Source organism: Vidua macroura, chromosome 2 (assembly GCF_024509145.1).
Source record: "Vidua macroura isolate BioBank_ID:100142 chromosome 2, ASM2450914v1, whole genome shotgun sequence".
In the NCBI taxonomy this organism is placed as follows: domain Eukaryota; kingdom Metazoa; phylum Chordata; class Aves; order Passeriformes; family Viduidae; genus Vidua; species Vidua macroura.
Window position 1 is genome coordinate 98,104,220 of NC_071572.1, and position 24,768 is coordinate 98,128,987.

Below are 24,768 nucleotides of genomic sequence, written 5' to 3' on the forward strand. Positions count from 1 at the left end.
TACTCACAGGCTGCATGCAGACTCATTAGTTAAACTGAATAATGTATTTGCTCTTTGAACGTTATCAAAATATTCAGATCTAGCATGTTTCATGGTCTGCCACCATTGCTGCTTCTTTGTACACAGATTTCTGTGGTTACTCCTGGCTTACCAACCACAGACTTTTCATGCGCAAATGCTGGTTTCGGTTATTTCATAGGTTGAAACTATGGTGGCTGATGTCATCCTGGTCTTTTAATTTTATCTTACTTTTGATGAAACCTTTTATTGTTAGATTAAAAAACAATAAATATTTCAGATATTTCAATAAATGTTTCAGATCTCATTTATTAACTTTGTTTTAAAAAACCTGTCAGCTCAGTTTCCTGCAGAGATATAACTAGCTCAAACATCAAGGGCGTGCAGGCCCCTGGTAGGTACCTCCACACCTGCAGTGCCTGCAAAGGAGCCTGCTCTGCAGTCTCTCCCAGTGAGCAGGGTGTTCACGGAAGGTGGGATGTGATAGGAAAGTATAAAAAAATTGCAAATGCATAGAGCACCTGGATTCACTGCAAGTAATCTGTGTCTTTGAGCTGGGTCCAGACTACCCTGTATTTTCCTAGAGCACAGGCAGGCAGTCAGACTCTTGCTGTGAAATCCTCAGGTCTCTCCACCTCCTTTGGATCCTGGAGCAGTCTGCCTTATTTCTTGCCTTTCCCCTTTAAGAACAAACAACCAACAAGAAACTGGTCTTGGGAGAGTTTTGAGATGCCACTACTATCTTCCAGCTGCAGTGATGTTCCTTTAGGCTCTGAAGGTGTCCATCAGGTATCATGTTCCTGTCTTCTTTCCAGGCCATTTTTCCCCCATCACTGTAGGAATATCAAGAGCTACCCCAGAGCCATGCTCTTCAGTCACATTTATCCACCAGTTTGCGTGTGCTGGTATTGCATTTAATGTGTGAATAATAGTTTTTTCAGCACCTAGATACTTTTGCTGGAAGGAAGGTGGAGGACAGCAAGGTAGGAACGTTTTTAGTTAATTAGACTGTTATTTTTTGCTGACGAGGTCACTGACTATCTTAAGAAAAGGGAATCTAATCTCCTTCCAAGTAACTAAACAGGAATTTGCATTCCAGAATATTTGTGAAGCATATGTATTCCAGGGAAAAAAAAAAAAAAAAACCAAAAAAAACCAAAACCCAGCATTTATTGTCACATTGCCTAGAGATTTCAACATTTGTGAGGAAACATTGCTGATCACACAGTGTCCCCATTCTTTACCATGACTTGATTATTTTAGCTCAGAGCCAGTGGAGCAGTACCTGAAGACACTCTCCTGCTAGACTCCCCTCATGTGAACTCAACCTCATGGCAACCCCTCTCTTGTGCTTCAGATATTCCTAAAGCTTTCTCTAGCCTGGTAATATAAGTTAATAATGAAACAGATATGCAAGAACCATGTTCCAGCTGAGTGGGATTTTCACATGCAGACGTTGCTGAGGCAAACACTGGTGGAGGCCTAGAGGCAGCATGAGAGTGCTCCAGATGTCTTGGCTCTGAGAGATGTTTTGGCAGCCACTGAACGAGGGTTGGAGATTGAGTCCTGTTCCTGCAAAGCTGCAGTGACAGAGCACACATGTAGGTTTCACTAGCTCTGCAGTTTCACTGCTCCCTTCTGCCCTGGGACCAGCAGAACTCAATGCTATGAGTCCTGATGCTCCCTAATCATATGGCCCTGCAGACAGCTGCAGGCATTGACTGTGCTACCCACACCACGACTCCAACACTAACACCACAGCCTTAACCCTGTTTCTGATCCCACCTGGAATCAGGAGATGCTCATAGGCCAATGAGATTTTTGGCCACCTTTTAGACAAGAGCATAAATTGTTGCACAGCATGTTGAGTGCTGTCTGGATGGGTCCAGCTGAGAAAGAGTTGCTGCTGCTGGTGAAAGCCCCAGGGGATGATGTGCAGCCTCCCTGTGCTCCAGTGCATGGTACCTGCGCACCCTGCTGCCAGCTGCAGTTCCTGGCCAAAGGGGCAGAAAAAAAGGGCCAAGTACCCACTAGGGAGAAGAGGAAACATTTCACTCACTTAATTTCATAGCTGTCAAAACCAGTCTTAAACTGGGGCTAGAAAACAAGTGAGAAAAAAGCACTGCTTACATAATCCTTTGGCAGTGGAATGAATCAGGGTTCTTGTGGGAGAAGAGGAATGCAGTTTTAAAGGAATAAACAGCAGTGCTGTAGCTGGTAGTAGCTGGATAGTCCTGCTTTCCTGAAGAGCAGCACAGACATTTACCATGGGTTTATGTGCCTTGTCTTTTGTGTCCATCGTCTCTCCTCTGAACAAAGCTCTGTAAAATGTAACATTCCTGCTATTTTCTTTAAAATAATCTGTAATTCCTTGGCCATAATGCAAAGGGAGGCACCCATCTGTTTGGTTTTGTATTTTTTTCTCTTTTCCACAAATGTCCTTGTTTGTGTAAACTAGCAAATCTAATCATCCAGCTCACAGGAGAGTTACACAACCCTCTTGAGATTTCAGTCTAACAGTAAGTCTTGCTTAATACTCCCACATTTGCTTCTTGCTTCAGATTTGCAGAGCTTCTTTGGCATTACAGCTGTGCTCTTATAAAACAGATTAAACAGCAAAAGGAATGCTGAATGGAAAAGCTGTGTTATTTCCACCTTGCAGGACTCACTGAAATTATCCTGGCTGGGTTAAAACATGAGCCGAAACTCCCACAGGGAGCATTCGTCTGAGTGATTCACATAAACACTCAAAGTCTGTCTGGTTGAGCTTCCTAGTCAAGGTAGGTAGTAGTACACAAGCAGCAGAGCCCCTCTCCCCTCTCCTTTAGAGAACACTGCTGATAGAAGCCTCCTGTTGTTTACTCTCACTGGGAAGCAGCAAGATGAGTACTGGGTAACAATAGAAAACTTGGGGTTTGGGTAACTCTTTCACACAAGGAATTGGGAGTACCTTTTCTGTGAAACTGCCTAGTGCTGTGAAACATTCTTCATCTGTACCCTTGATGTAGGTCATCTGGAGAGGAAAATCTCATCAACCTCTTGAAATGCAGCCAGGTTTATGATCACTTTCTTTTGCAGTTGACTTTAAGGGAGATAATCTTCCCGGAAGGAGGTCTGAAGAAAGGCAAGTTACAGGTAGGTGCATTTCATGTGTCTTGGTAAAGGTGTGGATGGAGTTGCTTTCTTTCTCTCTGCTCTGCACTGTCTGGTTTCCAGGAGCTGTCACTCATCCCACCCTTCCTGGCAGCTTTTTGCCATCACCCATGGGCACTGCCTGGGGTCCAAATCTGACCTCAGCACCAGTGCTGCAGCCACTGTGGGGTGGTGTGGAACAGCACCAGTGGTCCTGGGCTCACAGGGTTCCCCTGCTGCAATGTTGAACTCTTCTCTCTATGAACTGAAAAATTGCCACAGACTGGGGCATCTACCTGCGTGTCATCTTTTATGGGCAACTTCTGTGGAGCTCTTCTTCCCTTGGCTTGCTTTGAGCCCTGCCTGCCCATCTTGGCAGAGGGCTCCTCTGTTGCAGCAGCTTTGGTGGTTTGGAAGCAGCTCTAGCATCAGCTGCTGCAGGGCTGCTATGCTGATAGAGCCATAGCAGAAACAAAGCACATCACTCAGAGCACAGAGCTGGGGAGCCAAGTTTGTGCAGCACTTCCAGATGTGAAGCGAGGGAGTTGGGTTTAGCCTATTTTTTGGATTTTTTTTTTTTTTTTCTGATTTTGGTTTTTTTTTAAGCACCATGCAAGCACACTGAGAACAATTTGTACTGTTCACTCACATTCAGCTGTATGTTCCCAGTGGCAGTCAGCATATTTTCTAGCTAAGACTCTCCAATCAAAAACACTTCTGTGTGTTGGAGCAGATTGGCAGTAGACATCTTTTGCCCTGAAATCCAAGGAAAATCTATCTCATGTCCACTCTGTCACATGTGTGACTTGGCCTCCAAAGTAATCCCATCCTCACAGACCACTCCAAGGATGAGGAGGGAAATGTCTACAATCACTTAACCAGGAGGAAAATTCCTCTTAATTCCACTTCAAGAAGTTTGAACTGAATAAACTCTGTGGGATTTTGATGAAAAGTCCTCAAGGAGACATGATTGCTGAGCAACTTCCTGTGTGAATACCTGGGAGGAGATACAGAGGTTGCTGGAAAGTCACACAGAGTATTTATTTCTGTGGGGAATCGGGAGCAGACCTGAGCCTTTATCCCTGTCAGCATACTGCACTGGTGCTTTAGCTTCTCCTTAATATACATGTTACCCTGATTTTGTCCTGCCTGTAGTTTCAAGCAACCTCCTTAATAAATCCTGCAGCATCTTCTGGGGAATTAAACATACGTGTGAGGGGGGATTAAGTTGTGAGAGGAACTAAAAAAGCTTCCATTACAGCCTGTCAATGCCTCTTTTCAGGTGATAAGAAATGAGTGTGATGATGCACTGGTTGCTGCTGCTCCTCCTGGTCAGCTTTGGCTCACCTGCACCCAGGTTTTCGGTGTGTATCTTTTAGCCATGTCTGTACACTCTCTCAATGGTTCACCATTCCCAGTCATGCAGAGATGAATACTCCCCCACAAGAGGGATGGAGACCTGTAAGAGCAGAGTAAAAAGGCATCTGCCTGCAGCTAAAGGAATGTCATCCTGATAATACAGGATTTTCATAGCATTAAGAGCTGTGCAGCTGTCTGGGAGATTGAACTGACGTTACTAAGAATTAAAAAAAAATAACAACAAAAAATTCTTTTTAAAAAATGTATTTTTATAGCCAAAATATCAGCTCTTTTCCAGTTTTACACAAAGCTAATTCTGGAACCTTGCTGGTTTTGCCCATCTGCAGTGCAAGAGCCAAGTTTTCCCTCTCTTATCAACCTGAGCACTTTCATAGTTTGCAAACTTTCCTCTTGAGCTCACCAAGTAGGGGTCAAGACAAATTATTTTTGTCCAAAGTAACTTTTTGTGCATCTAATCGTATTCTGGCATGCTCTGATCAATGCCAAGGTCATTGCAGAAACCCCTTTTCCACTGGATTCAATTAAACAGCTGATGCTATGTAAGATTTGGACATCTTAAGAAGAGATCACCATGAAATCATGTTGATCCACATAGGCAATGTGACATACTAGGGTCAAGAAGAGACAGATACTCCTTTCTCTTTTGTCTCTCCTTACCACTGACTGAAGTGTGGGGGGTTTTCTTTTATTTTCTCCATAGGACAAAGATATCTGCCTCATAGACAACAATAAATTAAGACAAAAGTTAAAACATCTTCAAGACTTGCTTTACTTATATGAATTGCAGCTGAAGGACATACTGGAGAACACTTACCACAGAACGAAAAGTGAACTGTTCTCAGGCAACAGGAGCATGCAGCAGGAGACGCTTTTACCCACAACCAGTGGAAATTTGATAGTGTATGACCAAGGTACAGTTTGCAGTAGTGTGCCACAATGTTTCTTTCTCCCTGCAATGTCCCATGTGTCATATTTTACTTCTGCTAATAGTTTTACATTTTTAAAGTGGATTGTGATTTAAAATACAGATACATGGGAAGGAGAGGAGCTGACTCGTTGCCCTGACACGATAAGATATCCCTTGGGGCTAGAATCACTTATTCCAGCTGTAGGCAGCTATTACCCAGGTACAAAATGGACATCTTCAGCAGGGCTTCTTATCTGCAGAGAAGAACAATCACCTTTCGTGTTTTCCATCAGATTTACTTTAGGCATCTGCTTTAGGAAGAGATGGGTCCTGCTCTTGAAGAGCCCATATTCCCTGAGTGATTTAGGGGAGCCCAGAGTACCTGGCTCAGCTGCAGCTGTTTGGATGAGCCAAGCCTCCCTGTTCCTCAGCTCCCTCATTACTTCTGTGGCACAAAACAGGAACAGGCATGCATAGTTTGTCCCTTGGTGTTACTTTGAGAACATGGTCATAAATGACATCATTGCCTGTGGCCAAGATTTTAGCCTTTGGGCATTACATTGAAAGTGTGAAGCACTGAGTTCCTGAAAGGCTCTCTCCTAATACAGCCCTGATAGAGCTGGACACAGGAGCTTAGCCTATTATTTTAGAAAAATTGTTCCCTGATCTTATCAGCTGAGGGTACTTTATCTTCCACATGGAAATTAGCTTCCCTGGAAATATCTTGCTGACAAATAAAGTTTCAGTTCCAGGCTTTCATGATATAGCCCCAGGCTAAGCTGCAGCTGTCCTGCATTTCACCAAGGATTTGGGCATTATTCCCTCAGAGGGCATGGCTGCAAAGGCTCTCAAGCCTTAAAGCTCTTTGTCAGGCTAGCAGTTTGCAAACTGGTGTAGCTACTATATTGCTGCACCATTTCCTTTGATTTTACCAGGCTTGCAAAGCTATGCACAGGCTGGCCAGCTGTCCTTGTCCCTCACAGCCTCTCAGTGACATCCTCTCTTGGTGGCACATAGCCCCTGGCTTTGCCCCCAGCCCATTTAACAAACTGATACCGTTCTGCCCAGATTGCTCTGCAGTGTATGGCCGGAAGAGCACCACAAGTGGCTACTACCGGATCAGGCCCAGAGCAGACCAGGAGCCTTTCCTGGCATTCTGTGACATGTCTGATGGTGGGGGCTGGACTGTCATTCAGCGGCGGAGTAACGGCAAGGAGAATTTCAACAGGTGGGTGCCTTGTTCTTGCATCAACAGGGCTTGCGGTCAATCCACCAGCTCCTATCCCTGTCCTGCTGCCGGGCAAAACCCCACCCTTGAGAAGCAGGATATGCAAGACTATATATTAGTGATGATCATTTAGCATTAGGACAACCTGGTGGTAGCTATTTGCAGGAAGGAACCATTTTCAAAATGGATCTATACCTTCTTTTCCATGGGTTCTCTGCATTTGAATGCATATTTTATCATTATTGAAGACTGTCAAAGGCTCCAAATTGGCAGGTATCTGCTACCACTGCAGAGACTGAGACCTGTTGAACAGATCTGTTCTGATATCAGGAATTATGTTCAGCATGTTGTAACATTTATTATCGTATTCAGATAATTCTAAAAAATGCCAAACTAGATTGTCCTTTTGCTATGCAAAATCCCAGAGAGGTGACTTTCATACTGAAATTTACAGGAGGAGAGATGCTCTGGTAGCACTGTGCAGAAGAAATGTCCCCATGAAGGTTAATTCACTATCAGAGCACACACAATTTCAGGGCATATCTAATGCCTTCTAAAGTCTATGCAGTGCATTGCAAAGCTACCTCAAGTGACTCTAAGCCAGCTTGCCCAGAGACTGGTAGCTATCTAGCCATGGTAGTTCAGGTGAAATAAAAACATCCTGAAGAGGAGCATTGACTAGTATGTAGGTCAGGCAGAATGAATATCCATAATAACAACATAACAGAGAGAATAAACACAGGGTTTGGGGTTCTTTTTTGGCAGTTTGAAGGTTTGATCCCCATATATGCGTGTGCACAGGTTTAGCAGGGGAAAACGTAAGCTGTGAGTTGTGTTTACTTCTAGATGAACCAGATACTTTTAGAAAACAGTATCTAGAGATACAGGTGAAGTTTTACTTGTTACCATGCTCAAGTGTCACAAACTATCTAATCCCCTCCCATGATGAAATTTATATCTCTCTGCAGGAAATGGGATGATTACAAACTGGGATTTGGGAAATTTCAGGACAAGAATGATGAATACTGGCTGGGCAATGACCACATCCATGACCTGCTTGCTAGAGGTCCAAGTATTTTTTCTCCATAGATTTCTTTCTAATTTGCATTAGGTATTCATTTAACATGACACAACTTTATGTTTAGGAGAGAACTCATTAAAGATTGACCTGATGGACTGGCATGGGGAAAGACGTTATGCAATCTATGAAAATTTCCAGCTTGCAAATGAGCAGGTAAGAAATGGAGAGAGAAGTGATTTTCTTGCTTTGGTCTGTGAGGGTGGGGCAGCTACATATGCAACATCAGACCAGTATCAGGATTTTATCTACAGCTCTGCTCTGGTTTCCTGGGCTTCCTAGTTTGTCTGACTGACAAACAGCCCTGGGATCAGGGACACAGACCTGGGGCTTTTTCCTTACAACTGAGTGCCCAGGTCAGTGGGTGACAGTATCACATGTTTGTGCCCTCTTGCTAACTCTGCTGCTGAACAGAGGGCAGTTCCCTGCCACAGGGCAGAGGGATTCCCACATGTATTTGCCTCTGGCCTCATGATTAAAAGAGTCTTCTGTGAGTGAAAAGACCCTTAGGGTTTGAACCTCTGCAACTAAATGGAACTCTGTTCTCCTGCTTTCTAAGAGAGTGTTGCAGACTGTCACATAAAAGGCAAGTGCCAGAGCAAATCCTCTCAACTTTGTTTTAAAATAAACCAGGGAATTCAAATCAAAGTTTTGAAGAGCAGTTGTAAGTTCCTGTCTTGAAGAGAGGTACCTGTAGCACTGTACCTACTGCTACAGACACAGAAAGCCCAGAGACAGACACGTCCTGTATTCTTATGTTGTGATTTCTAGCTGTAGACACAGTCCAGCTCCATACAAGTACTGTTCTTTGCAGACTTGCCTACCTGAACACCACATGTAAGTAGCCCAAATAACCAAGGATACTGCACGGACCAGTCCTAGTTCCAACTCCATCACTACTCCAGAAATGTGCACATTATGCTCAGTTTGCAATTAGAGGTTTCTTTTGAAACGTTTGAACAGCTGCATTTTAATACCTTACTACCATTTTTCATAAAGAAATTAGGACAATTTTGACAGTAGAAAGCCCACAACACAAATGTAACTATCCACTTAATATCAATTATCTCTTAGACCTGTTAGCTGTGCACAATGGAGCTATTATTCTAAATACTCCTACCAGGACCAGACCATAGAAATCAGATGGCTTCTAGTTATTGGAAGAGCAAAATGCCTAATCATTTATTCTAGCTGAAAAACTGACCTCTTTATGAAGGAAATTACTTGACATTTGGCAGTTTTCTGCTAAGTTGTTCTTGATCATCTAGAAAGAGCTTTCCATCTTGCTGTAAAGTGTATTAAATGGTTGTTGAATGACAATAAACCTGGAGCCCTTTGTAGCAGCAGCAGCAATCCCTTCTGGAAGTTTAAATGCTGCATTGATCTACACTAGGATCAGTAAAGCATGGAGTCAAGTCACCCTTGACTTCAACAGTCATGCATTTGACAGTGGATGAAATGTCCAGAGCTAATTTGACCTCAAAACTGTGAGAAAAGGCAGAAAGAATGGATATCAAATAAATGTTTCACATATTCTTGTAGGAAAATTACAGGTTATGGTTTGGCATCTATTCTGGTAATGCTGGCGACGCTCTGTCTGGTGGGAGCAATTTTGAAGATCAGTGGTCAGCTTCTCACAGAGGGATGCAGTTCACCACATTTGATAAGGATCACGATCAATTCCTGGCAGGCAACTGTGCATCAGAAAACAAGGGTGGCTGGTGGTTTAACAGGTATGGAAAACAACCGATTCCTCTTGGATGGGTAGGTTGTGGGTGGCTGCACAGCTGAGAGGACTTGCCTGCCTTACAGCAGCTGGAGGTTGCTGTGTGCACTTGCCACCTCACACAGCCAAACTTAAGATGTTTAGACCTACAGATCCTCAAAGGAAAACAATTTACTACTTTTATTACAACAAAGCAGGTAAGTTGAATTCACTTTAAGAAAATGGGTTAGAACAAATGCTCAGGGGACAATGATCTGGAAGGAAAAGAGCTCAGTTAAAATTCCTGAAAGTGCTTTGTGTTATACTCCAGTGAAGAACAACTGTAACCATGGTAAGGTGAAGTGTGTATGAAGGACATTTCCCATAACTGTTTTGGGGCAGAGCTACCCCAAAACAGTTATGATGGTATATTTGCTGTTTGGGCATATGCCACACATCAATGGATAAGGACTCATGTTTAACAGCCCTGGAAACTGGGATGTTAACACTCTCAGATTTTCTCTGCTTTAGTGCAGGATGAGCCTCTTAGGCCAGATTCTCATCGCATAACAATTGAAATCAGTGGAGCTACAAAAATGTACATCAATAGCAGGATTTACCTCAATGAAAAAACATCTGCATTTTTAGGTGTCAATATGGAGCTGCCTACGCTTGAGCTAGAGCATACCAAGTGGCACTACATCCCATTGTTCAGGCCATGCAGTTCTAATGCCCCTAGTTAATACACCTGATGGAGTCGACAGGCTGAATCATCTGACCAGTGTAGGTGTCTGCTTTAGGATGACCCACATATTCCCGTGTTCCACTAAAAGCCTTAACCATTTAGTCCATCCCACCCTGGTATATCTAGATATATATTTTGTGAGAATGGTACTTCACTGCAATGATGCAATATCTTCTCATGCTAAACAGAATTCCCTTTTTGTCTTTCCTACATTTTTTCCAAGGTGCCATGCAGTAAACCTCAATGGGCAATACTACAAAAGAGGGAGGTACAGTGGACCCCATGATGATGGCTTGGTTTGGTCTACATGGCACGGGATGTGGTACTCACTGAAATATTCAGCCATGAAAATCAGGGCTCCATTCTTTATCGACAGAGAGAGCGGAGATGGTGAGAACAGTCAGGGCAGCTGAAACCTGCTGCTTTGGAAAGAGAAAAAGCACAGGCTGAAAAGAATGGTGTAAGCTGATAGCCACTGCTCTGCTGCTGCCAGTCGCCAAACCTGCATTGATAGCTGGAGTTGCACCTGCTTCTGCTACCTGAAGCTAGCAGCACGAGTTGTTTGAGCACAGCCAGACAACAATTTAATAAAAAACATATGGATCGCAGTCATGGGATAAACAGAGTTTTCTTTTTCAGCAGTTTTCAAGACTTTGTTGGAGAATTTTTATTGAAAGTTCTCTGGACTTCGAAGGATCAAGTATGCCCTTTAATCAGTCTATACTTTTCCAAGTCTAAACCTTTCTCATCTTGATTTTTACCATCAGTGTTTCAGTTATGAGAACATCAGGATAGAAAGAACAAGGGGATGGGGAATTGGACTTCATCTGGTGTGCCTTCGTTAGTGCTTTGTTCTGCATCAGGAGAATATTTTTAAGCAACTTTCCCTACGGTTCTTGCCACACTTCAGTTGCAGAGTGCTCCTGGAGCATGTGAAACCAAACCTGTGGATGGACATGCTTCAATGGCTAATATGCATCCAGACTAATGCTGCTTCAAAGTAAACACCCACAATATGGACAGTGTGAGTTCCATTCCAATAGCTTCCTGCTGCAGATCCACTGCTAGAGTACACCACAAGACATTAAAAGACAATCCTGCCAACCAGACTTAAGCCCCAGAATAAAATCATGCAGATTTTACTAAAATTAAGGTGAGCACAGATATTCCTAGAAGTTCCTAAAATGCAGTCACGATTCTCCTGTACATTCTCCTGTAATTTATCAGATCACTTTGCATTAGTGAAGGGGAATCAGAAAGTGGTTGAATCACAAGGCACACTGTTTTCATCATCGTCTCACTGGGTGAAATTAAAGAGCAACACAAATGACTGAAAGAAATTGAATACTGAAAATTTATTTTCTACAGCTGTTAATAACAACAGTTAAAAATGAACAGCAGTATCAGCTTGATGCACATAATTTAACTAACATACTGTAGAATAAGTCTGTTTCCTTTTTTTCTGATTTATAATAATTTTTAAACTGGTATTCCTTTTCCATTTACTTGCTTTTATATCCATACATACTGTAATTTGTATACATACCAATAAAGAGGGAAATAAAACCATCTGAGTAGGACTTGATACTTTTTATCTGGTTTTCAACAATAGGAATGTGAACAGAAATCTGGATCAAAATCTTGGAAAGCTCATAATATGAGAAATGTATTCTTTCAGTGTTGGCTCTGGTGCTTTTTCACCTGTTGTCCTGGGTAGTTGAAAGGGTCTGCAAGGTAACTTTGATTTTCATGGCTCAAGCTGTCCCAGAGACAATGCAGAGGCCTGAGGTGAAGGTTCAGTTTAAAACTTGGTTTGGTTCCTCTACTTCCTAGACATCCCAGTGACTGCAAACATGAACGTCCCAGTGTAATGGGCAGCAATCCAGGGAGCTATGCTCCTAGAGCCTGTGCCCTTGGCTAGACTGCCCCCCTGCCCTCTTCTCAAGCATGCTCATGTGGAGTTAAATTTTCACCAACATGGCTGAATGAGATTGCCCATGTGAAAAAAGGGCTGCAAAAAGGCAGCACTTACTCTTTCCCTTCCGATCACTGCTTCTGTATTTTGATATGGTAAAATCTTAGTGTAAGGTTGTAACTGCATGTTTGGGACATAAGGACACATTGTAACTGCATGGCCCGTGATGCAGTACTGAGGGCAGAAAGGATAATTTTTGTCTAGGTAGAAGACAGACAGAAATGTGAGTGAAATAAGTTCATGCCTTCTGGCAGTTCATGCTCAATCCCATTCTTCAGTAGAGAGCTAAGGAAGTAGAGCAAAGATTGTGGAAACTACAGCACTTAGGGGAGAGCATTTGTGGTCTGGCAGTTCATTAAGCATCTGGTAACCCATCTGATAATGGAATATCAAGCTGGAGGTGAAGTCAGCAGGGCTTAATCAGACAACCAGCACCCAGTCCAGTTCCCCAGGGAGTGAGCAATGAGCAGTATGAAGTCCAGACTATGGAGCCTGCTTCCCTGTGTGTCAGTATGGAGGGGGAGGCATCAATGTTACGGTGTTCTTCCTGTCTCTGAGAGAGAAAGGGAGGCCAAGGTATGACAAGCTGGGAGGAAAGGGGTGTGCCCTGCTGCCTTTGATGTAAAATGTACCTAAGTACCTCTAATGCATAAGACAGCACTGGGACAACTTTGCAGAAAGCACCATCTGATTTAGAGCAATGTTACCCCTTCTCTGCCCTCCTGTGGCAAACTCCCTCTGAGATGCAAGGGTCGCAGGGCTTTGTGCAAGAGACTGCAAATCCCACAGCAAACCCCAGGAAGCATTTCAGAACTGCCTTGAATCTTAATAAACAGGGTAGAATGCCACTAGCTGAGTATTTACTGGCTCTAAGGGCTACCGCCAAGCTCCAATCCCTCCCGCTGAAGCTTAGGGGGATGCTTGCTGAATGTTGCTGCACTGCACATTTGATCTCCCATTTCTCCAGGGTCTCTCTCCCATGCTGAGAGGCTCAACAAAGCTTAAACAGATACTGCAGCACTGCAGCTCCAATGATGATGGATCACTGCTTCAGGGAGAAGGTACTTCACACCACAGACCTTACCTTAGTACAGGCAGGGTAAGTAATCTGAGCAGCAATTGTTTCAGAGGTCTGACTTCCAGCTCATTTAAGTCAATTTAAAGACTCATTATATTTGATTGCCTTTGGATAACTCTTCAAGCATGAACATGTTCTTGAACGCTTTAAGCAGCTTTTCAAGCTGACAGTTCATGGGAACGCATCACTGGTACCAACACCACGCTGGGCCAAGGGCTGAACACTGGCATCTTGGCATGGCTCCCAGGAATGAAGGAGCTCATATCACCCAGTGAGTCGGATCCCTCACTCCAGGAGCAGCTACAAAACATTACCCATCAGAAAGGCCATTCAAACAGCCAGATTTGACTCTGGTGGCCAAATGCTGAAGCTTGCTTCTCCTGTGTTGTCACAGCAGGTAACACCGTGTGCCTGTGCAAGCTTTGGACACTGCAGCGGGGTGCCATCGGAAACTGGCAGCTTAGACACAGCAATGCTGCTCCTTGTTTAAAATTGCTGTTGGTTTGTGGGGGAGTGGGGGGAGGAAGAAGTGTGGGATCGGGAAATCTCTCTCTCTGCTCAGAAAGCCAGTTTTGAGAAAGACAGCAGCCTACTTCATGACAATGGAGCACATGCTAATTTTGCTTTCACACCCACAAGGCAGGTTAAAGGGCATGTAGGGTTGGGCTCCTTAAGGGGAGAGTTGGTCTAAGACCAATAGTCCACTGCCTAAACCTTTCTTCTCTTACACCAACCTCCATGGGCAGCATCTCCTCTTTTCTTTTCTTGTTTCTGCTCACTAGCAATCCCCTGGTCTTTGCAACATCCCCAGAGAGACGTTTATCCTAACAAATGGCAAGAAAAGTCTTAGTCATTCACAAAGGCCTGAGCTCTGCTTCTGCTGTTAATTGGAGTTCCAACTCAACTCTGAATACTTACAGCAGAATCTAATGGCAAATTTGTGATGTCTGGTTTTAAAACACGACAAAAAAGCCCATCATGGGGGTTGGTTGGCCCCTTCTCCCAGGTAAAAAGTGACAGGATCAGAGGAAATGGCCTCAAGTTATGCCAGAGGAGATTTAGATTTGATATGAGGGAAAATTTATTCACTGAAAGAGTGGTCAGGCATTGGAACAGGCATCCCAGGGAAGCAGTGGAATCACTGTCCTTGAAAGTGTTCAAAAGGTGTGTGGATGTGGCAGTTAAGGGATATGGTTTAGTGGTAAGCACAGTGGTGTTACGTTAATGGTTGGACTTAATTATTTTAGATGTCTTTCCAATGTAAATGATTCTAAAAGATTCTCCTAATCTTTTAAATTCTTCTAAAATCACCAGATATTGTCAAGCCATTTTAATTTTCTGTTCCCAGAACAGGTATTAATCAAATAATCTTGTTGTTTGCTGGTTTTGTTCATAATTTATTTTGAGCTTGCCGTAGTAGTATTATTGTCCATGTATTTACATTTAAAAATTTTAATAAAGGAAAGGATGACTATGGAAAGGATGCATAATTCAACAGTTCTCTCACTGCTTTTTACAGGTAACATGCTGCGGTAACATTTCTGTGAGGACTAAAATCTGATCATCTATTTTCTTTGCCCTCCCTGTAGCATGCCTTTTGTACTAATTTCCTGCAAATATTTGTGCATTGTTTTCTTGATATAAATATTGACAGTAAGAAAATATCAAAGTCCTGAATGATGAAAATGTCTCCACAATTTTAAATTCACTCAAGTGCTCAGCATCAATTGTTTGCACTTTCATATAACCAACTAAAAACCCCCCACCATATGAGTTATTTCAGCAATAATTACAAATCAATGCAGTTCACTGATAACTATCAGAAAAATGATGAAAACTGCCCACAGATTGAGCTTTGTGCTTTCTAGATGGGAAATGATTCACTAATCAGGGCAGATGGTTGAGGATGCTGGACAGTGGATGCTTCAGTATATCACAGTCTACCAGTACACAGTTGACAAGTTGGGAAATGTCAGTGTCACTCATCATGTATGATGCACAAAACATGACTGCTTTACACAATAAAATCTATTGGATATTCCTGCGCCACACCTTAACTAACATGTTCTTTCCCAGGGTACTTTGTGTGTCTTGTACACACATACATACAAAAAATAATTATATGAAAGCACTTTCCAGTAATTAGAACGGAATATGTTCCCACAAGCCAGACCTGGGGCATTACTCCCTGCCACTGTGTGTGGAGGTAACGTGACTCCTGCTCTTTCTTTCACCAGAAGCCAACCGATCCCGCAGATCCTCTCCCACGCACGCCACTCCTGCAGGGCTGCAATGAGTCACTCAGATCACCAGCTTCTCAATGCTCAGAGTACTTGTTTCATCTTCTTCATTTGAACCAAAATACCCAGGGAGGTCAATCATCTGCTGCTCCGCCTCTGTTAAGCCAAAAGTAGAATTGTCATAAAAGGCAAACTCAGGGTCCACGGGGAAGCTCTGGCACTTGTCCCTTCGATACTGGGCAGGGCTGATGCTTAGGCCTCTCTGGGAATTATCTTTGCCATTTGGGCCGGTTTCTTTCCGCCATGCCCCTTTGGGGTTAGGGGAAGGGCCTCTCTTACTTCGGCTGGGCTCAGGCTTCTCAGCTGCCTTCTCCTGACCGGCAGGCTGGCGGTCTGTGATCAGGTCCAGCTTCCTCACCGGGGGACCTGCCCTGTGGTGGGGCTTTGCGCCGTGGCCCTGTGGTTCACAGCCCAGCACAGTGCTGTGGGGCTGATCCAGCTTTTCACAAGCTGGATTAGCGTTTCTCGATTTTGGCCGTGTCCTGTCCTCCAGACCCTGGTCCCATGTCCTGGTCCTGGAGTTGTAGAGAGGAGTCTGTCGGGGTGTGAGTGTGGACATGCTTCTCTCTCTGAAAGGCCTGGCCTTTTTAGTTTCATGGAAACTGGCTGTTCTTCTGAACTGCGAGTTTCTGTGACAGCCCCTCTCAGGCAAGTCCACTCTGTTATCCTGGTGCTTGAAATGACCTCTTCTTACCAAGGTTTGGGTAGGGCTCATTGCAGGATTGGCCTGTGAGAATGGAAAATCCAGCCTAGGGTGAGAGCCTTCTCCCAGGAACTTGGGCTGACTGGTTGGCTGGTCCAGAAATGGAGATTTGATCCGAAATTTGTTTGCCGCTGCCTCCTCTTGGTTTTCCCCGCTCAGGGGAAGCATCGTGGTGGCACCAAGAACGGTGTCCGTGAGAGGATTCTGAGAGACATGGTACACCTTCGTGGTCTCCGTCAGGCCTTTCTTCTTCATCTCTTTCAGCTGCTGCTGTGCCAGGCGATAGCTGAAAATTGGAGGGATTATTTTTTGGGCATTTGGCTGAAAGTTTTCATTTCCAGAGGCATCATCTTCTTGGGCAAATTGGAGGCTTCGCCTATAGGTTAGGGGAATGTTAACAGGGGCGTCCCCTCCTTCGGCAAAGCTGTCCCGTTGCTTGCTGCCTTGGCAAATGTTCTCCTCATCTGAGTTTTTCCGGAAGCCGGGGGAATGGACGGAGTTTCGTCGGACAGCAGTGCTGCACTTCTGAGCTCTGCAGAGCTTCCTCCAGAGGGTGATAAGAACAGTGGCAAAGATGATGAACAAGCATAGCGAGATACCTGTGATGGTAACGATATTATTTGCTTTCTGGTCCTCTCCTGGCTCAACAGAAGGTGGGGTAGGAAGCTGGACAGCTGTAAGAAAGAGCACACACATCTGTCAGAGTTGCACTGGCAGCAGCATTTTGGTATTTGAGGATGGATACTTCACTGCTAAGGAAAAGAAGCCATTAATACAGTACAGGAAGTTGTCTGCCATTAAAATTTGCTCATTGGATATGACTTACTACTTGACGACTTCAAACAGGCATGAACATATACTTACTTTAAAACAAGGCTCCACAGACCTTTTAAATGTAATCATTATCTTTTTCCTGTTCTGCCATTTCCATAAAGTATTACTGAATACCTGTAAAATGAAGGAAATCTGTTTGCCTTTCTTTATGAAGTACATTTAGATTTCCTGTTGAAAAGTGACATAAAGGGGGTAAAAATATTTCAACGCAGGCTAGCACTTCAGGTATCACTTTAAAATTATTTTTAGGAGAGCTTAAGTGGGTGTGAGAATTGAAATGAATTTGAAGAGAGAGGCAGCATCAGGAGAGGCAATGTAACTTTTCTAAGCAGTCCTCTGAAGATGCTTCTACCACTGTCTGGTGCCACAGTCCCAGAGGACAAAACCTTCCTATGCCACAGCAAGCTTTCAACTGAAAGTGCCATTGCTCTTTCTCCAGCATTCTACTATTGATACCCTTCTGTTGTGGACTGGAGATGGGACTTTGAACAGGGAAAAATACTCTGCAAACCTTTCTTTACTGAAAGGATAATTAGTCACTGGGACAGGATCCCTAGGGAAGTCATCATAGCCAGAATTCATAGACTGACTGTCTGGATGATGCTCTCAGTCATATGGTTTAGCTTTAGTAGTCCTGGGGGAGCAGGGAGTTGGACTCTATGATCCTTTTGGGCCACTTCCAATTTGAGATATTCTAAGATTCTAACCTGTAATGTGACAATCTCAGAGCTGTCCACAGCCCTGTTTAAACCTCTCACTTGCCTATTCCACCGCATTACAGATGGCTGAAACAATGACAAATTAATAGTTCTTTTTTTTTTTTTTTAATGAGGTCCCAGGTATTTCAGGGGCAATCTTGAGCAGAATACAGCATGGTCGAAAGTGGATTAATTGGTCCAGTCGCTAATTTTAGTACCTGTTACCACTGCCCAAATTCTTTTGTTCTGGTCAGACATCAGCTCCCTACAGCCAGGAAGATTTTGTTGGAGGATAAGGCTGGTTAGTTGCAGTTGACAAGAGCTGGCTGTAAAGGCGTAAGCTCCAACGAAACCACTGAACAACCCTGCTCTAGTCTCTAGTTTTATCCAGAACCCAAAGCCTTCCATCAGACTGACAGACAGCCAGCTGTAAGACTTGGCAGGTGCTCCTGCCTGCACCACAGTGACTGTCCAGGAATAGGAAATGTGACTGCAGAATAACAAGAACTGGACACCATGTACTTCCCATAATTCAGGAGAACACACACTCAACAGCAAGCTGGTAGTGCAGCTGTTAGGTGGGCAGGATGCACAAATGCACTGATGAACATAGGCAGAAGGTCTTGGGCTACTACAGAACTGACATGCAGGGTGCTGGGCTGGGAAGGAGATCCACTTCCCTATTTCAGGGATACCTAACAATCCCAAGTTCTCTAAAAAATCCTGCCATTGGATTAACTTTGAGCTTTGTGTCACTCTGAGATCTTGAAACCAACTTAAAGAACAAGACCACTGCCTGCTGAATCTTATAGGAAGATCTCTAAAATTTGCATTCAGTCCAATGCCCCGTGCCAGAGCCCAGAGTACTGCTGCTCTGGACACCTGAGCGGGGAGTGAACAAGCTGACCTCAGGGAAGCAGGCAGGGCCAGCATTTGCTCTATTCAGCACCACTGTAGCGGAGCAGCAGAGCAATTAATTCATTTCTCATCCTTCTCTCAGTCTTGTTTGCTCATGTTTGTAATGCACACTGTGCTGCATTGTTTTTGGGTACACAGCTAACAGCAAGGAACTGAGAGGTTCCAAACAGGACTGGGTCCCTATGGTTCACTTCTCCCTGCACCTCATTGGCCCCTACACTGCGTGCTGGCCTTGCTCATTCAGCCATTTGCTCCATCTGCTGGACTAATGTCTGCAGAGCTATGCTGGAAACAGAACCTGTCTGCTTCCAAAATCTGCAGACAACCAGAGTGGAAAGAGTGAGGGTGACACTCCCAGCTTGAGATCAGGCAGTGGATGAACACTGCAAACCAGAGTGTAAAACCACTTCTTGAGCAAGCTGAGATTCAATGGGATGAAATCATGGATGTGATTCTGTAAAGGAAACTGCCCCACGTGGGAGCAGGAGGATTAGAAACCATGTGCAAGACAGAAGCGAGGTATTTCCTCCAGATGATCCCGCAGCAATGGGTGCAGATGCAGGCCTCCTTTGCATCTGTGCTCTCTATATATTAACCCTTTTTATTAACCTAGAGAACTCACTGGAATCTGGGGATTGTCCAGACCTTCTGAGTCCAACCAGACTACCATAGGTGTGTGCACAGTGTATGCACAGGATGGTTGGAAACCAACATACACCTTTTACAGCTGCACATCTGCACGGGAGGAGTGACCCCTCTGAGAAGCACCAGAGGCCTGTCACCTCCATGCATGCAAAGCAAGGCCCACACACAAATCATGTTTCCAGCACATGCTCTGCATGCAGGGAACCCCCTCCAGCGAGCTCCCTGCACCAGGACTGCTCTCTGAGCTCCAGAGGTGGTAAGGAGCCAAACCAAATTATATACTTACAGACTTACCCCTCCAGAAGATAGACAGGAGGCGTGGGATAGCACAGCTCAACAGCAGCTTTGGAAAAACACTAACAACCCCACTGCATTTTGGTGGTGGTATTGCTGCCCACAGCAGCCTCAGAGAGTCTGGCATAGAGAAGACAACTAGAGCAGGGCTGGTTTAAGCTGGGGACCCAAAGCATCTAAATTGTTCCTCTCTGCTTTTACTCAGAGCTTTACTAAATAAGCAAACCCACATGGCCAGCATTTTCAAGTCATTAAAAACATTAGACCTGTTAAAACATTTCCCAGTGCTTCATGACCACTGACAACATGTAATACTTTGATAGAATATAATTTTTAGTGTTTTCCATCCACCACACTTTTGTTAAACACAACCCATTTCCTGCAGTGCTCCACAACACATTTCAGTCCTGCCTGTATACTTCTGAGGCCTTCATCCTCAGACACCTTGAAGCTGGTTCAAGCCAACACTTCCATTAAAAACACAGTCCTCCCCTCTTCCTGCTCCAGCTGCATATTCTCTCCCCCTGCTGTCCTTTCCTTTTCAGTGGCATAAGCACCATAGTGACCATGGGGTAAACAACTCCCCACATCCCCAAACTGTCCATTTTTTAGCTGCCTCTATTCCAGTTCTACACAAGGCACTTTTGCAAGCAGAAAGAAGTGCCTGCAAGCAGCCAAAGCAAGGAGTAAGGTATTGGTCACTTTGCAATAGCTTAAAATATCTATTAAGATATTAGAGTCTGAGATCCTAGGAGCCTGCACAGTTCCTGGGCATCTTTCCTTCCCCATCCCCACACCCTGTGGCACCTGTGGGACACAAAGGCACTGGAGCTTTTAGATCAGCTTTCTGTTCTCTGTGGTCCCTTGGCATCAGCACACTCCTTTTCAGCAGGGAGTTTGCAAGAAGCAAAAATTTTGCACAGACTGAGCACCAGTACCTTGCTGAAAGAGGGCACTTCTCATGCCCCTCAGTGGTGGCTGTCAGCACCCAACTATGGTGCTGGCACAGCCTCATCCAGCCTCACTGAAGGCCATGTGGCTGCTGTAATCCACCTATCATCTTACAGAAGGCTCAGGTCTCTTGTATCTGCACTCACTTGCCACCCACCAGCAGTGACCAGTTGTTACCGACAGGTAAGGGTTTATAAAGGCTTTATAAAGCCTTACCTATCAGTTACAGCCAGCCTGCCCTGTCACAGGCCAGCAGCAGTGGCAGACTGGAGCAGGGGGAGACCTGGCACTGCCACCTCAAAAAACTCACAGAATGGCAACCTCACACCACAGGTCCCAGCTGAAACCAGCACCCTTTTCTAACTGCCTTTAACTTTTTTAATAGGTTCCCACTGGAGTCTTTGGCTTTCACTACTGAACATGTTCTGATAGCCTCAAGATCTCTCTTTCAGGACTTCTCCACTCTGATCATCCTGGAGATTTTAAACTGCTTCCATTGCACCCATAGCATTCAGAAATATTATGCCTTGAAACCCTATCTTCAGTGTCCCACAATCAAATGCACAGAGGCTCCTGCCCTACTCCATCAACCACAGGAATGTGACAGCCCCCCAAATCAGTATGACTGAAAGAGAGATGGGATGTTTCCATTTTACACTTTGCTTTTGCCAGGGTGGTCACATGACCAGGGGAAGAGGACAGCAGAGCTACATACACACACACTCCTCCAGCGAGCACAGGGAAGTCTCCCTCGGCGATCCAGCGCAGCCTGGTTTTGCTGGCGAGGAGGTGAGGCACTCTCGGAAGCGCTCCCGGATTCCGTCCCCACAGGTGACACTGCATGGGCTCCAGGGCTGCCACCGGCTCCACGTTTCTACAAATACACAAGCTCACAGCAATGAGGAACGTGTCTGCCTCCTTACCTTTAAAGACACAGCCATTTGTCTTCTTTTTCAGAAAAACAGCAATAAATAACCAAACAATGCAAACAGCAAGACCAAAATAGCAAACGGCATCCAGGAATGAGCCAAAGCTTCCACTTGCTGTTTTCCTTTTTTCACCCCAGTGTCAGCCTGCAACAGTGTTCAGTCAACTGGCAGACAGGTTCTGCCTGGAACAACAGCAAAAGGAAATGAATCCACAGATCTTTGAAGTGGGCTGGTAATTTATATATTCATCCAATTCCTGCCTGACAAACAGTGCATTTACAGCAGGATAATTTGATTGACTGAAGTACAGTTACTGCTGATTTATATGATTGTGACAGGATGATAAGCCTACAAGGCCTAATGAAATGACAACATTGGTTTACTCTTTATTTTCTTCCCAGCACACAAGCATGTTATTGAATCATTCATCTGACAACTTACAGGTCTCTATTGTTTTATTGCTTATGATTAGGCAATTAACTCATGGATGGAATTTTGCATGTTCATTTATTTATTTTAACTGGAGGCAGACTCAGGTTCTAACACTACATTATAATTTTTTAACGTGTAATAAAATCCCTCTTTTTCTTAGACAACATCCTCATCCAGTGATCTCCACATTCAAACTTTATGGCAGTGAGAACCCAGAGAGAGAAAGATGGGACCATTCCTGTCCCTGTGTGACAGCAGCAACACTGAGGCAGGGCCACAACTTCAAATTCCTAACTAATGCGTGAGTTCAGGTGCAATCTTAAAAGATAAAATCCCTGGGGACGCTCCTATGGGTCAGCTGACTGACAGAAAGAAGAACAAGAGACTACTTAACTCAATTTCACTGCTCACAGAGAAAGCTGAAAAAGAGCTTAATAAATTTTTTTAGAAGTAGACCAGGTTAAACTTTGCTCTTTTAGATAATTTATGGTGTTGCTACTGCCAACACAAGCTATGATTTTTAATTTTATTACTGCTGCTAGCATGCCCCGAGCCCATAACCAAGTTATGATATCCAAGCACTAGAGAGTGTTGCATGACTGAAAATGGCTTTATGATTTCATGTTTTATCGGTTGCTGTATTGTTCCTAGTGTGTTATTATTTTAAAATGTCTCTAACAAAATAAATACAGCTGTGTTTCAATAAACATAAAATTGTAACTGCTTTGGGCCTTGTCCTACACAGTTTTGTGACCATGTCAGCATTAATGTGAGCAGCCTAAGAGGACCAGTGGAGCTGCCCTCCTGATGCACTGCAGGATGGAGCCCCAGAGTTTGAGCTTACACTTGTGCTGCCAGCCATGGCTGCAGAGCGTGTGTGGGCACATTTGTGTGCCTGCATGCCCCAGGACATCTGCCTGGCCTAATGCAGAGGAGAAATGGGCATGACAAGACACCCTGGTGCTGCTGCGGTTCTATGCCCACACAATATCAAGTGATCACCCTGGCTGTTTGTCACCCACTCCACCACAATACTGCAACATCCAAGATCCCAGGTTGCATCTCACTTTGTGCTCTTTGTGCACCTCTCTGCTTACACCCCTCTGTTTCTGGAGCTGGTGATGAGCCCAAAGGCAGGCTGAGCTTTCAGACTCCTCCTTCAGTTTGCAGCCATGTCAGCTCCCAGTGAAGTGCAAAATGGAGCAAGTGTATGGTGTCAAGGGAAAAGAGAATCAGAGGATGCCAAGAAGCAGGAAACTGATGACGTTTGTTGGGATAAGGAGTCCCAAAAAGGTACAGACCATGGACATTTTGCAAAACCGTATCAGTTAGTGAGCCAAGCTACTACTGAGGGCAGGAAGAAAAAATGTTCATAATCAATACTCAGTCAAGGGCTCACTGACGCCTTCTCAAAAAGACTTCATAGTATCATATATATCATAGGATCTCCCAACAGTTTTCTTCATATCAGGATCATGAGGGACTCCAGCAGTGTCCCTCACCACTGGAAGGGGCTAGTTGAAGGACCTACCTCCTTGAAGACCTACAGACCCTTTGTGTGAGCAGCTTGGTGAGTTTCTGTCATAATTTCCAGTGCGTGAGCTAACTTGTTTCCCTCTCTCCACATTTCCTGCTAGTTTAAACTTCTGTTAATTAGTCAGATGCAGAGCCAGGCTCAGAAAGGTTCTGGTTGCCTCCAGTGCTAACACTGGTGATAGTGGAGGGTGCTCAACAGTCTCCACATTGATGCCTGTTGGTTTCAACACACAAGAACATTTAGGATGAGTAATTTTCCAACACTGACGTCAAACTTAAGATGTGCCCATTGCTCCAGGACACTTTTCACTGACTTGGGCTTTGGCTAAAGGTATAGAGTTCCTTAGCAAAAACACTTGGCATCCATAGCTTTGGGCCTAAGAAATGTGACTCAAACAGCAGGAAAGCAAGAAATGTTCCAGCTCCCATGAAAGACTGGAGATTTAAACTCCTGCATCTTGCTCTACAATCCCCTGCAATTACCAGAATGTAAAAGAAAATGAAGCACATTTTATTCTCCCCCAAGGAAATGAAATTATTAACCTCCATTTAAGACAAACAGACTGAAAATGCCAGGGGAAAAACCAGAAGGCATGCACTGCAAACTAGCTCTAATAAGCGTGAGGTTTCTTCACACACAATTGAGGAATCAATTATCAACGTGAAGACATCTAACGTTGTCTAGATGAGTTATTTTGAAATAGCTGACAGTTGGCAGATCTGCCAACATGAAAGATAAATGCAATTAACTGTGTTAATTATTGCTCTGCATAAATTTCTCCCCTCAGATTTCCATGTTCACAAGATTCTGTGCATGCAGTGCTGTCCATCAGCACAGTCAGCAAGGCACACTCAGCATCAACCTTCCAGCCTGACACACATGACAGTCCTAAACACTTCAACCAGGCCAGTAGTGTGGGACAAAATCACTAATTACTGACAGGTTCATGTAAGTATCTGTGCTAGCCTAGGCGATTGCAGGATACTTTTGGAAGCTGAGATCAGCTTTTAGGTCCTGAAAACAGCCTCTCAACCTTCCATGGAAATGAAGCTTGGGTGCACTGAAATGGTGGCGTGTTCCAATAGGTTACTAATTTGGACAATGAAAGGACAAGGATCCCCTTAAAGAAAGAAATCCTAGACTCTGGGAAAATTAGAGTCTTTTCCCCACAAATAGGCATTGTTAAGAAATGGGGAGGCACAGCGTAAAATAATTTTTTTCCAGAAGCTGAGTCTGTAAGTGAGTCTGTAAAACTTGATGTATTCCTAATGTGTGGAGATG

The 24,768-nt window shown here is 44.3% G+C and overlaps 2 protein-coding genes across 3 annotated transcripts in view; one reads left to right on the plus strand and one right to left on the minus strand.

Annotated features, from left to right (window-relative positions):
• The first annotated feature begins 2,747 nt into the window (after positions 1-2,747).
• Positions 2,748-11,550, plus strand: LOC128803793 (fibrinogen-like protein 1). Its single transcript, XM_053971058.1, has 9 exons — positions 2,748-2,798; positions 3,097-3,153; positions 4,433-4,514; positions 5,231-5,441; positions 6,506-6,665; positions 7,634-7,731; positions 7,811-7,899; positions 9,286-9,476; positions 10,417-11,550. The coding sequence occupies exons 3-9, from the start codon at positions 4,443-4,445 to the stop codon at positions 10,604-10,606; spliced, it is 1,011 nt and encodes a 336-aa protein (XP_053827033.1). The 5' UTR covers positions 2,748-2,798; positions 3,097-3,153; positions 4,433-4,442; the 3' UTR covers positions 10,607-11,550.
• THSD1 (thrombospondin type 1 domain containing 1) overlaps positions 11,530-24,768 on the minus strand; it is a 30,422-nt gene continuing 17,183 nt past the window's right edge. For both annotated transcript variants that reach the window (XM_053971056.1, XM_053971057.1), the window contains exons 4-5: positions 21,305-21,463; positions 11,530-16,923 (exon numbers count right to left, since the gene is read on the minus strand). In XM_053971056.1, coding sequence (XP_053827031.1) covers positions 15,548-16,923; positions 21,305-21,463 — 1,535 coding nt within the window. In that variant the 3' untranslated portion in view covers positions 11,530-15,547. The remainder of the gene's footprint in view (positions 16,924-21,304; positions 21,464-24,768) is intronic.

Excerpts from the sequence above, each read along its gene's own strand:
- LOC128803793 (XM_053971058.1), top strand. The coding sequence starts at position 4,443 with ATGAGTGTGATGATGCACTGGTTGCTGCTGCTCCTCCTGGTCAGCTTT. Across the intron at positions 7,900-9,285 it reads TCCAGCTTGCAAATGAGCAG|GAAAATTACAGGTTATGGTT; the intron begins GTAAGAAATGGA and ends ATATTCTTGTAG. Across the intron at positions 9,477-10,416 it reads GGTGGCTGGTGGTTTAACAG|GTGCCATGCAGTAAACCTCA; the intron begins GTATGGAAAACA and ends ATTTTTTCCAAG.